The sequence below is a fragment of the Dermacentor andersoni genome, chromosome 1 (genome assembly GCF_023375885.2).
Source record: "Dermacentor andersoni chromosome 1, qqDerAnde1_hic_scaffold, whole genome shotgun sequence".
NCBI classification, from domain to species: Eukaryota; Metazoa; Arthropoda; class Arachnida; order Ixodida; family Ixodidae; genus Dermacentor; species Dermacentor andersoni.
The window spans coordinates 155016939-155030746 of NC_092814.1; the positions used below are offsets into that span (position 1 = coordinate 155016939).

The 13808-nt window shown below is 40.8% G+C and overlaps 1 protein-coding gene across 1 annotated transcript in view; it reads right to left on the reverse strand.

Annotated features, from left to right (window-relative positions):
• The window catches only part of Tmx3 (Thioredoxin-related transmembrane protein 3), a 59089-nt gene extending 45676 nt beyond the window's left edge, over positions 1 to 13413 (reverse strand). The window contains exons 1-7 of the mRNA XM_050194387.3: positions 13303 to 13413; positions 13153 to 13210; positions 12872 to 12911; positions 12619 to 12782; positions 9780 to 9860; positions 6762 to 6879; positions 3386 to 3539 (exon numbers count right to left, since the gene is read on the reverse strand). Coding sequence (XP_050050344.1) covers positions 3386 to 3539; positions 6762 to 6879; positions 9780 to 9860; positions 12619 to 12782; positions 12872 to 12911; positions 13153 to 13210; positions 13303 to 13363 — 676 coding nt within the window. The 5' untranslated portion in view covers positions 13364 to 13413. The remainder of the gene's footprint in view (positions 1 to 3385; positions 3540 to 6761; positions 6880 to 9779; positions 9861 to 12618; positions 12783 to 12871; positions 12912 to 13152; positions 13211 to 13302) is intronic.
• Positions 13414 to 13808: the final 395 nt, after the last annotated feature.

Below are 13808 nucleotides of genomic sequence, written 5' to 3' on the forward strand. Positions count from 1 at the left end.
TTTGAGAAAAAGGTGACTTTGCACTCTGCTTGTGAGCTCCGCATGCCACACACAACTGCAAAACTTGGCAGAGATGTTCATACAGTGTAGGCTATCTGCAGACTATGTTTTTTCACCAAGCCCAAGGGGTGGTTCAGGACCCCTTTAAAGCTTGCTTGCAACAACATGGCACTAAAAATGGAGTAACATTTAATTAGTCATCAGGAATTCCCTTATTAAGGGAAACAGAAATGTTAGCCTGACAGTTGCAATAATATTGCAATTAAGATGCATTGGTTTCACCCTGCAGATTGCACTCTTTAAGAGTGACAACCCCTGGGACTTCAGAGCCAGAACTTCATACAGACTAGGACCAGTATACAGATGAAAGTCATTGCCTAAAGATTAAATGATACACCAAAACAGTATAAAATGCACATACAATTAATATGTAATTTGTAACAGACATGTAAATTCCTATTGCTCTCTAGCTTCTCTTCTGAGCACTAAAAATTCAGCCACAAATCTCTCTTTCTTGAAATACTGAGAAACATCATCAAATCAGTGCAAGAAAAGAATGAGGAAGAAGCTCAAGGCAGAAAAAGTAAGCACACACAAGATGCTGAAGCTTGAGCTTCATCCTTGTCCCATTCCCACATTGCTTTCAAAACAATGAAACTACCAGTCATACATTTTACAACCAATCAATAGCAAAAACAGTTAAAGATCTTCTAACATGGCTTCCAGTGGTGCACCTAGTTACCACACCTTAAAGAACCATATGTATCATGCACCAACATAAACGGCAATCACATAACAGTCCACTACATACAGATGCATTCCTTAATGCTTTTTTGATTAGGACCCCATGTGCAGCATTTTTAAAGAACTTGGAGTCACTGCATGTTTCTGGGCCTTTGATAGGGCACCTGTAGAACTTAAACGTATTACTCCAGAAGGGCACAGCTGCTCATTCTCAATCTCCAGAATGCCATATGTGCTATAATGCTATAGATGCACTGCAACAAGGACCAGAGAAAGATATGGTAATTTACACAGTGGTGGTCCAGCCAGTGTAGGATTTGGAGCAATTTTTGAGGCATGAAAAAAACACTTCAGGAGCAGTTTCTGGAATCGGAACCACCTTTTGGAGCAGAAAAATTGAACTTTTTAAAAACGTGGAGCAGTACAGTAGTATTAATGTGGCCATTAGCCGTAGCTTGTTATTACAGCACACTCAGTAAATGCTGCTCAACAGTAAAGGAACACGCAAGGCCAACAGTTGGCATCAGCCAATTAAGCTAGTCTGCCCATTTTGGTAGGGAAGAAACTTTTGTAAGCAATTACATAAAATTTTGTAGGCTAGCAAGGACAATGCTATGCGGCCAGGCATAAGACAGATAAAAATTAGAACTGTGTTAGACAAATTTGAGCCATCAGGCATAAGACAAAATGTGACAGCAAATGTCTTCTGTGCATTCCAAATGACATGCTTTGATATGCTTTACCACAATACACAAGATATGTATTGCAGCCAATAAAGATGCTCGAAGCTACAAGAGACCGAGACACCGCTGTCCGGTACATTGCAAAGATGGCAATATGGCCATGAACAACATTCATACTATGCCGTACACTCACTTTCATTATGAGGCAATTGTCAGCTTTCCAATTTTCATGCGGCTTCTGATGCCGAATCGACTAGTCTATTCGCAAACAGTAACTTTGATCGCTGCCACCAGGGTAACCCAACGAAACAGTACCAATTAGGTCTAACAGCCAAGGCAGTGTGCCAGTGACAAAAATTCCTTGTAGGCCGATGTGAAATGTTCCACAAGCCGTCGCAGAAAGCTTGCCGCTTATATGTTGCACAAGTGGTGAATTGGTGATCAGTTCCGAGATCCCGCACACAGGTTTTTGACGGTGCTTGAAGCGCCGTTCAGGTCCACAGGCAACCAGCCGGCAACTATTGCAACCACACAGAGAAGTTTGTATGCTTAAGACTGCATGTTGACACAAAGTTCCAAACTGCATGCATGAATACGAATATTGTATACAACCTACGTGCCTTCCGATGGCGTATCGGCCCTATCTTCAGACATGCTATCGCGTGTTTTATACACAAACTGCTTTGTTTTGTTTCAATCTGTGTTGTCAACCTAGATGAAGATTGTTTCACTGAAGAAGTTACAATGAATACAGTCTAAGCTCGTTACAACGGACCCGCATACAAAAGACTTTCGGATATAACGGACCATATTTCAACCTTAGTTTGTTCTACCTATTTTACTGATGCAATGAAGTTCGCTTTTAACGGACTGCACTACAACAAACTATCGTCTACAGTGGACGAAATAAAAGGCAATGTTAAAAAAAACCGGGAGCATAGAACATACTTTTGCCACGTCAACACGGGCTGACAACTGACTTGCAAAGGTCGGCCAATGATCGTGGTTCTATACCGCACGCCTGAGAGAGGAAGGCAGGGCGGGAACGCACCATCTTTTTTTGCATGCGAGGCACTGGGGGAGGCAAGGGAGACTGGGGTTCTACTCCGGCGGCTGCTGCTTACGGAGCGGTTGCACGGTCGCCGCATCTTGAAAGTGATCTGCGATGTGGACAAATTGCTCGCCCGCACGGGGGCCGTATCTTAAAGGTGATCTGCGATGTGGACAAAGTACGCCCAGCACCGGTAGCTTCGTATGCACTCTGTTATTAACGTTTAGTTTGCGTTGAAGCGAGAGACAGCACGAAGCTACGTCAATTCACTCACTGCTGCTGCCGTGCTTCCTCACTAACGTTTTGACAGCGACTTTTCGCGGTCATTGAGTGAGGTAAAACTACTATTCTTACTTCGCATAGATGTCTACTAATTTGTTATTGCAATCGATGCTTAGTCTTTCGGGCGAAACTGCGACATTTTTGTTGTTTGTTTTTTACTTTGGACGTTCATCACTCACTCTTTGCAATAACGTTGTTAGACATCGCGACCAAAATTTTGGAAAGAGGCGTTTTGGATATTACAGACTTCGGATAAAACGGACGTTTTTTTGTTGGATTATTAGGGTCCGTTGTAACGAGAGCCAACTGATTTGAAAAATGATATAGCAGATAATTGTTTCATGAACATAATTATTCGAATGTTCACCATTTAACTTGTATATATTTGAACATTTACACACCTTTACTGAAAACATTCCACTGCCGTGTAAGCAGACGACAATACTACACTTTGGTGCAGTTGGCGCAAATGGCACTTGAATGGGTTCAACCAGGCACAAGAAAGTAGAACTGTAGCAAAATGGCAATAATAGCGCAGTTGGACCACCACTTCTTGCAGCATGGCTTCCAAGCTTCTGACAAATATTGCACATTAGGCTGATACAATCCGTTGCTCTGCACTCACCATCATATAGAAAGCCAGTGTTGTCCTTGACCACATAAACAGCAGGTGTTGCTGGTGGAGTCATATTTTCCCCCAGCTGACTAATACACGAAGACGGTACTGTGAAAAAGTAGTTGACTGGCTGGAACTCTTCTGCCATTTTTGTAAAATTTTCCTGAAGTGCAATGAAGAAACTCACTCAGAAGTTCCCTTCAACCCTACAACACACATAATAATGCTGTATCAAGCCTATACTACATATGCCCCCATACTGCTGGATATGTATTCTCAACATAAGATATTCCTCAGATTCAACACTGGTGAAATATGAAGAGCAAGTCAGAGAACCTTGCCACCCACATTCATGTCATTGCATCCCAGCACAATATTTAAAATTATATTTAAACATGAAAATTCAGCAAAGTGGATGCTCTAAAATGTGAAATGTAAACACACATCACCAACATCGTTAATTGGGATTCTATTAAAGAAAATTGGGAAGTCACAGCAATCATGCTAGTTCCCTAGCATTGTGAGGGCAAAACTCGAGAAATGCAGGACATTCTGGGATATAGGGACCTTTGATTTCAAGCTTCTATGTAATACTTTACAGAAATAACCCAGAGCAGTTCACTGATAACATATCTGGAAATAAAATATTTTACTCTGGTAATCTTACTCAACTTCAGTATTTATTTTCCTTTCTCTGCACTGTACAAGATCACTTGGATAACAAAAATATTATCAAAACTCACTTTCGAAACACTACTCCAGATCTACATGAGGCACAACCCTGCACCTACCATAAGCATGTCAGTTCCTCGACATATGTCAACAAAGAAAATTGCATTGTCAAAATTTTATTAATATGTTGTGCCATCAACACAGCAATCACTAGACTGTTGACATTTATGGTGCAATAAGCAACATGTCATGTGTGTCTTGGCAGCTCAATTTCCACACAGTGTTCAAATTAACTGCAAATGTAATGTTTTTCATGAGCTCGCCTTCTTGCAATTTCCTTTAATGCTGAAATTTTGTGACTGACTGCCAAGCAAGTTTGTATGCTTCCTATTGATGAAGCCTGACAGCACCTGCAAAGGAACACGAAGTAAAGTTGCACAATATCATCACTATCAGCCTATTTTATGTCCACTGCAGGACGAAGGCTTCTGCCTGCAATCTCCAATTACCCCTGTCGTATGCCAACAGACTCCACCTAGCACCAGCAAATTTCTTAATTTCATCACCTCCCCTAGTCATCTGCTGTCCCCAACTGCGCTTCCCTTCTCTTGTTACCCATTCTGAAACCCTAATGGCCCACCGGTTATCTAACCTAAGCATTACATGACCTGCCCAGTTCCATTTTTTTCTCTTAATATCAATTAGAATGTCGGCTATCCACATTTGCTCTCTGATCGACATCACTCTCTATCTCTTAACGCTATGCCTAACATTGTTTGTTCCATAGCTCTTTGCACGGTCTTTAACTTGCTCTCAAGCTTCTTTGTCAATCGCCAAGTTTGTGCCCCATATGTCAGCACTGGTAAAATGCACTGATTGTACAGCTTCCTTTTCAATGATAATGGTAAGCTTCCAGTCAGAAGCTGACAACGTCTGCCGTATGCGCTCCAACCCATTTTTATTCTACTGTAAATTTCCTTATCATGATGCAAAAGTATAAACATTACAAGTGAATATATAGATAGCCAGATATAAACAAGCCTCACTGCCAAATTTGAAGTGCACACATCCACATTCCTCTCTAAGCCAATTTAGAGCAAAACCATTTTAACATGAAAAAAGAAGATTGCTAGAAAATATAATGACAGTATCCTGTGATGGAAAAAAAAGGTTTCCAAAATATTATCCTGCCCTTTGCTTTTCTTGCTGCAATCTGCCAACTACACTTGAATAAATGGTAACGGTAAAATAAACGATACTGAATACTGATACTGATTTATTTAAATGTAATAAATCTACTCTTGGGGCTTTTAGGAATGCCACACAAAGGACTCGAGACTAATTGTCACTACCTGCGGTTCTTCAAAATGCCCGGAAATTGTTGTACACAAGCATTCTAGCATTGTTCTTCTACAAAAATCTGACTAAGGCTAAAACAGCTGGGAATGTAACACAATCTCGAACTCAACCGCAGAACACCTGATCCACTGAGCTATTGTATCAAGCCTGAATGCTAAAATTGAAGATTATATTGAAGGGCCAAAAAATAAGAATATGAAGAACACGATTAAAGGTGCCATGATTTTACTGTTTCATATAGAATTTTAATTTATTACATTTCCGAGAGACAACTGCGACATGCATTTCATTGCTTTAGGAAGTCCCAAGGTTAAAAGCCAGGGGCATCTCCTTTATGAAGCTCACAAAAAGTGGTACACATAGGAGTCAGCAAAGTGGAGGTAATGAATAGTGAATACAAATGTGGCAAGCACAGAATGAAATGAAATACAACAATTACACAATTAACTTGCAGATACAGGGGGCACGAGGCACATGAGGACACAGCTTGTGCACTGCCTTAGCCATGGCCAAGTTTAGCCATGCAACAATTTCCACTTGCTCCCTGCCTTTCCCAGAGATAATTCACGATCATGACATCTGATTCACATCATGACATGGTCACGACATCTGTAGAAAAGTTCATTAAAAGTAATATTTCGGGAAACCTTTCGTGTGCCGTGAAAAAGCTATGATTCTTTACGAGTAACATGAGTAGCTGCTTATCGAATGGCACAACTCTCTAAAATTCCAACAAGGCAGACCTACACAAGAAGCCTGCGCATTTTTTTAGTGGAGTCTAAATTCAAGTCTAAATTCAAGAAGTCCTTGTGTCCTCAGAGTTGCAGGATTCTGTTCATAAAATAATCCACATTCAATGCTTCCTTCCTAATAAACTAATTATGCTCCTTAAGGTTATTACCATAATCATAAATTGTTTTTTATTATTAGGATAAAGAAATTTTATGATATGTTCACCAATGCATGTTCAATAAATACAATTTAAATTTAACACCTGTTAACGTGTTACTTCTACAGAAATTGAATTTGATTCAAGTTGAGAAAAGCCCACAGCAGGCAGAAATGCCTGAAATCCCCAGCATTCAAAAAGTTAGGTAATTCAAACATGCACTTGTGTAACTCAAACATGCAAGGTTCTTTTTCCCAACCTTCTCACCTAAATTTTAAACCTCACATTTCAACTAATTTTAAAAAACAGATTGAAAACACATAAACACAAATCCTTTATGCTTGTCCAAGACACCTGGCAGTTACTACTTATAAAAACACACTACGAGGAACAGATATTGCTTTCAACTTTAGTAAACGCTTCGACTAATTTCAATTTATATAGTATTCCCAAACAGCGACATACCTTTAGCGTGTTGGAGTCACCTTTTCCTTTTTCTCCATCAGTGTAGATAAAGAAGACTTTGTGCCGGTCCCGCATTGCCTTGAAGTCATCACATGCCGTCAAGTCATGAATTGGTGGTCTGATCAGCAAGGCAATCAAACAAGAATTAACTTGTAGTGGAACAAGAGAAATATTTTCCAGTATAATACTCTTAATGCTAAGTTACAATCTTCACCTATGCATCATATGTACAAAGCTGGCAAGCTGCACATCTTTCACAATGAAATCTCGTAGAGTGAAGTGACTGGGATACTTACCTGCAGGACACTGAATACTGCCTCGCAAAGCAGCAGCCAAACCCGATGCAATTTTTAAGACTGTCCCCAGACATGTCAAACCTCAAAAGACAGACCAAAATAAAGGTGCTTCGGCACAGGGCGTCTGGCGGAGAAATATGCGAAAGAAGGAAACACCGCACCCCATCCGGGTGTCAGATGAACGTGGGTCCGAGGATGGCAGTTGGAGGACAGATGCGTCCGACTTCGAATCATACGGGCACTAAGAGACCTGCAGGAGCGAAGCCTGCCCGCAACTTTGTGCAAGGCCAGGCACCGGTCACTGCCGCCACTGCCAACAATAATTATGATCAACCAAGCCTCTACCATCCACAGGAGCCACAGCGCCAAACTGCACTGGCCAACCGACACAGCCACACCGCATCGGATGATGGACATTTAAACTAGGAGCCCACTGCTCAATTCTCGCACTGCTTCTTAATACGCCTTGTCCTGCTGTTCTGTCACATTAGATATTGGATGTTTTGCTTTCTGTTAACAGTTTGTTTGCTGTTCTGTCATATTTCTTGCCATTATTTGGATTATTTTTTCGCAATATAAGTTTTGACTGTTTATTTGTATGTTGTCTTGTGTCCATCCACTTTGTGTAGCACACCCAGAAGCGTGACACTAAAGTTCCTACAAAGTAACATTCAAGTGTCATGCCAGAGCAATAAGTTACAAATTCAAGGCAGTGATAGTTTTATAGGAAGTGTACTTTTCGGAGCGGTGTTAGCAAAATTTAGTTTTATTACTTTGAAACCATTTGAGCCTCCAATAGGATCACATGCTCAAAGTATGCACTGGAAAACCAAGCCAATAGCTTGAAATGAGCAGGAATTCTCAGTGTATGCTATACCACAGGTTTCTGTGGTGGCCGTCTTCAGTATTAAACATTGAAGATTCAAGGCAGAATTTTAGTGACCAAGCTTCACTGTAGCGGCAGACATCAAAATTAGTACAATTGCCATTATGATTATAACAAAATTTCACCAATAACATCTTAAGGACTTTAGGGGACGTGCTGCAATTCCAGAATTGAAGGCAGCCCGCACTCAAGGCATACATTTGTGCCTAGCATCAGTTTTCAGAAATATGGGCTCAAAATGTGCTGTGAAATGTAATGCCGTTCCAGTGAACACTTTTCTATACTGCAGAAATATATTAACTGGAACAGCAATGCATTTTGCTGCACATTTTGAGTGTGTATTTCTCTAAACTGGTGCACGGAGCAGAGTTTCTAGCAAAAGGTTCTGTTTTGAATGCAATTTCAATTCTGCAACTACAACGTTCCGCCTTGAATACCCTATTTTTAATAATCAGAGAGTCACTGAAGAAAGATGCTAGGGTGGTCAAACTTATATGTATTGTACACAAAATGTTAATATAAAGCAGGTAACTGCAGCTCTTCCTCCTCCTTTTCTTAGAGCCAGTGGCAGCACTGATTAAGCATCTCGGTAATTTATTTAAATGGCGCAGACAAACACTTTGATGAGGGAATGGGGGGAGGGGGGGGATTATGTTAGAACTGAAAGAATGATGCCACAGCAGAAAGGCAGCAGCAAATGTTTCACAGAAGAGGCGATCATCTTTATACATGCCACGTTAAAAATATGGCTACACATAATACGCTTGACACATGGTGTGTGTCTTTCAAGCTTGAGTTGAAAGTTCAATTATTTCAGAAAATGTGATCCAATGAAGGAAAAAAAAGAGCCTCCATTCTATTTGACTTCACTGCTCTGGTAAAACCATGGCACACTGCCATGAACAATGTCAATGCCAGAAAATGTCATAATTCATTAAATATCTAAGTTGTTCATCACTTCATCATCTGTAACATGTTAGATCAGTAAACTAATACCTGTGTCAGACGGGCACATTTGGAAGGCCTTCCAGTCGACGGCCTTCGAAACGCCACAACTCTATCGACTCAAAGGAGTTGTCGCGCTGCTACACGGCACTTTTGAAAGGCTGCTGAGTGGTTCAGGTGTTTCTCGCAAAATTGTGTGGCGCTGCGGATCTTTATTTTCGTTTTCATGTCCCGGTAAGTTAAACAACACTAAAACTACTTAAAAGCACTATAATTTCTTTCATGTTTGTTTATACATTTAAAAAAATTGTTTAAACATTGCCATACATATATGTTTAGTTTTTAAGTTTTTGAGTAGCGAAACTGCGGCAACGTTTGCGTCGCTGCACGTCGCTGTTGTGGAGAGTACGTGCAGTTCGCACATATCAAGTGGCAAAAATACTTTATTGAATAATTAATAACACTCATATATAGTATTTTAGAGCATTTTGGTTTGATTTGTTCTTTCTAACCGTGAGTACGAGCACTTTGTGAACGAGAGGGCATGTTCGCGCTGTTTCCGTTTCCGTTGCTCAAAGGCCATCGAGATTTCGATAGAGTCGTAAGGTGCCCCGTTGACTCGATAGTCTATTGACTCGGCGGCCTTCGAAACCGCCCGTGTAGCAGCTCAAACTTGACCTTTGAGTCAACTGACTATCGGTTGAAAGGCCTTCCAAATGCCCGTGCGACACGGGTATAACAAAAGCTCTTGAGCTAATCTACCAGAAAAGAAATGAATCCTGAATACAGTAGCATAGGAATTGAAAATGACCATTTCTACAATTAAGTACTAAGTGGTCATTAGTATATGACATCAAGTAATAAACAACCAAGAGAAGAAAAAACACTGACCCATCCATTCTACGTCCAAACTCTGCAAGTTCCTCCCTGTTTCGATCTCCCTTGTATTCAACGGTCTTGTCCCCTTTGATACTGAAAAGAACATGATTGAAAAAAGGCGCCACAAAGCCCAGTACATACATAAAAATAACTGGGCCATTTTGAAGAGTTAAATGTAAAATGCATGAACTCAAAATACTTATCAAAAGACATGATATTCAAGCAAAAAGAACTGCTGTTATTACACAACTGCTGCATTCTTAAATCACATGTCCTTAACAAATATCAAGAAAGCTGCATTTTAGCCTGCAGAAAACGTCACCATAGGAATCAGCTCTTCAGTATGTCAGTCATAAAGACCTTGTTTCCACAAAATTGATGGAATCACATGCCACTTGCATGCTATTAGCTCAGTGAGCTACTTAACCAGAAGCTACTCAACCCTTAAGTGCAGAGCCTAAGTTTCACGTGCCCTAATAGCTTGAATTAATATTGCCAAGGACAAGTCCCGGTAGACCAAAACCCAGTTCTTTTTATGTATGTATGTATGTATGTATGTATGTATGTATGTATGTATGTATGTATGTATGTATGTATGTATACATCTATATAGATATAAACCACACACTGCAAATTCTTTGAAGCTAAAAAGTTCAGCTTTGGCGCACTACCTTTAGTTAAATCAACAATATCTGAAATTTGCACGTGTACTTAGGTAAAGCCTAACGAGACATGCTGTCGGGCAAGTTGGTTAGTTATACTTTAAAAATAAAAAGAGCACAACTAAAACATGGACCAAAGAGTTATACTTTAGAAATTAAAAGAGCACAACTAAAGCACGGATTAAAGGGAGAACAGTACTGGCAAAAATGTTTGGGGATATAGTTCCTTGGGTGTAAGTAACATATTTTTCGAATCGGGATATGTAAAAAAAATGTCTGTACATGCATAGACATTAAAATCTTGACCAAATTTTAGCCAAATGAGTTTGGTGAAAATGTAAAAAGCAAAGAAAGTTTCTCACAAGCAAAAATCGCTTTCCATTAAAGCGTAGCACATTGCTACAGATCCATTTTTGCTTTCACAAAGCAAACTTACATGAGCTTTTTCATAAATGTATGAGTTAATGGGTTAAGTTGCTGGCATCCATGGGCCCTATAACGTAAAACTATTCTAATAAGTTTTATTCCAATCTCCTGACGTAAAATTTACGTAACCGCCGACGCGAGCATCGGGCGGTGAACAGCAGCGTTACCTGAACAGCCCAAACGCTCTCCTCTTTTATAGCTGGTCACTTTTCTTTGCTTTCAAAACGAATGACATTGCCTACACTGAGCGGTTTTTCCTATCTATATGGCTGACAAGAGGTAAAGAGCACGTTCAAGTGGAGAAGGTTTTGATGGGGCTGAGCAAGCACGCTGAAAATAGATAACCAGATAAAGCGGGAGAGGCCAGCGTCATCGACTGGTCCACTTTCCTTTACATAGCTTGCGGTAGTTTGTCTAAAATCACGGCGGCGTGCAATGGAGTTAAATATGCCATTAAAATGGATCTTCAGCAAAGAACAGTTGGCAGAGCGATGTCGCATACGTGCTGAAAGGCCTCGATTACGTTACACAGCTATGCAAAAAAGTCTTGTTATACACAAATAAACCCATGTTCTCCGGCAAATGTGAGTAGTCAGTGCCTGGGCGATCGGCAGCAGCCATCTTCCATTCCTTTCTGAACGGGGCAGTCTCCGGCTATTCAGAAAGAAATCCTGTATTGTTTGGCATATTAATGTATCTTCAACGTGTAGACGTCCCTTTGAGGTAATGAGTTTTCACGGCTTCGCAACATCGAGTGACAGACAGATGAAGTGGGTGCAGCCAAAATCTTTTGACCAATAGCAGAGGGTTAATGGCAAAAAGGCGTTGAATCAGAAATAATTACTTTTCATTTGTTCGGCAGAATCATGCATAATCAGTGTGAATACGTCAGGTCAGATATGGAGCTATCGCGGTTTTCGTGATGTTGCATGACAGACAGGCGAAGTGGGGGTAGTCCAAACAAGTTTTTGACCAATCACGGAGCACTATTTGCAAAATTGAAATAGAAAAGTTTGCAATAGCTTTACGTTATAACATCCTACATCTTGCAAGCCTATAACTGCTTGAGGATGATCAGTGGGCATCTGCCCCAAGCCTGCCTTCTTCTAAGTGGTACAACTGCAACCAGCAGCGGCCAAAGAGGAGTCCACTAGGTGGACACTTACAGAATATGTCCCGCCCCTAGCTGGTCTCCATCAAACTAGGAAAACAGAAAACAGCAGCTCAAGACGTCAATTTTTTTGTTCTAGGAATGGCACCTGCTAATGATTATATTGAAACAAATAAGCTTTCACTTCTTTTTCTTTCTTTCTTTTTTCAGTAACAAGTCTATTGCTGAGAAGATAAACTGGAGCGACTGTGGGAATATGACGATTGCATCATTATTGCAAAGAAATTGCAATTTGCATTGAATTAATTTGTCAATTTCGTTCGGGCGTAAGACGTGTAGTTGACATCACTACACTTGTGAAGTCATGAGAACATATCAAGGGCACTAAGTGAGGAACACATGCATACAGGTCAGGGCAATAAATATAGGCGAATACGACAAGTTCACACCACGTGCGCATGCTAGTTACTTGTGATCGAGTTCCAAGATACGTGATTGAAATACCAAGCAAATGCCAATAGCAAACGAAAACTATCCTGTACAGATCCCCAAGACCGCTTGTTTCACATCAGATGCAGACAGGTTCACGGTGGCCTCAACTCGTGTCACACGATTTTATTACCATAATGCGACAATAACGCAAGGAACTCACAATAGTACTGTGGGAAAACCTTTGACGCTGTACTCCATTGCCACAGAGGTAAACCGCGTACAGTCTACGCGGCTGACACGAATGTCCGTATCTGCAAGGCTTTGAGCCACCTGGCTCCATATCGGTTCCAGCATTTTGCAGTGGCCACACCATGGTGCATAAAACTACGCGGCAAAAAGAAAGTCGGCGTTAACAACACACATGTCAATAGTAAACAAACGTTGGTCCACTCCCCCAACGTAAACACAATTACCTTGACAAGCCACGACCCTTCGTGCCGCACGTCGAGAAACCTGACGAAAACAAACCGGACATAATGTAATTAGTGCGTTTCTTTATTCCCTTGCCGCCTCAAGGCGAACGTCCAACAAGGAAAAAACGAGCTCAAAATGTAGAAATACGAGCACTTTGCGAGAACAGCAGGTTTGTAAGAGTAAATGATGAGCGAGTATCACGAACGGCATTTCATGCATCCGCTACATTTCGCGCCAACATCCAAAACAACATTCAAGAGGAAAAAAAGAGGCGCACTACCTGTCACTCAATTCCAAAACTTTGCTCGCATAGGCAACCCGCACACATAGCAGCACACCTATGAGGATAGATGATTTACAAACATTTACTTGTCACTGTTGTACAAAATTAGCACACTAATATTGTACTATGTAATCGTAACTCGCTTACCAATTATTAGCGACACGAGTAATTGTGAATGATACATTACTATCGTTACATTAAGCACCATAAACGAACGTCGCCTTCACCGCACAGCGGCCATTGAAACCGTGAGCATGCCGTGCGCTATATTTTGCTACTTCCCTATGAGTTCAGAAAGTGCTCGTCAGATGGCACTACGAGTGTAACGAAAGAGGCGCCAAGAATTGAATTTTCTTTCAGCCGTATGCACAAGCAAAAGTATTTCCCACTAATATCGACGCCTTCGTGAAAGCCAGAAGTAAAATATGAATTAATATTATCGTTATTTTTAGAAGAAAGGTCAAATATAATCTTCATTGATTCTGAAATCGGTGTCATTGTCATAATTACGAGCAAGTGTGTGAAATAAGGTTTTTCACATTAATCCCAGTGACGATGAGCGCTGTGTAAGCGCTTTGGAAAGGTCTTCATCACACCAGTTACCAAGTGAACACCATATCATTCAACAGGATACGGTATCATAGCAGCGCTCC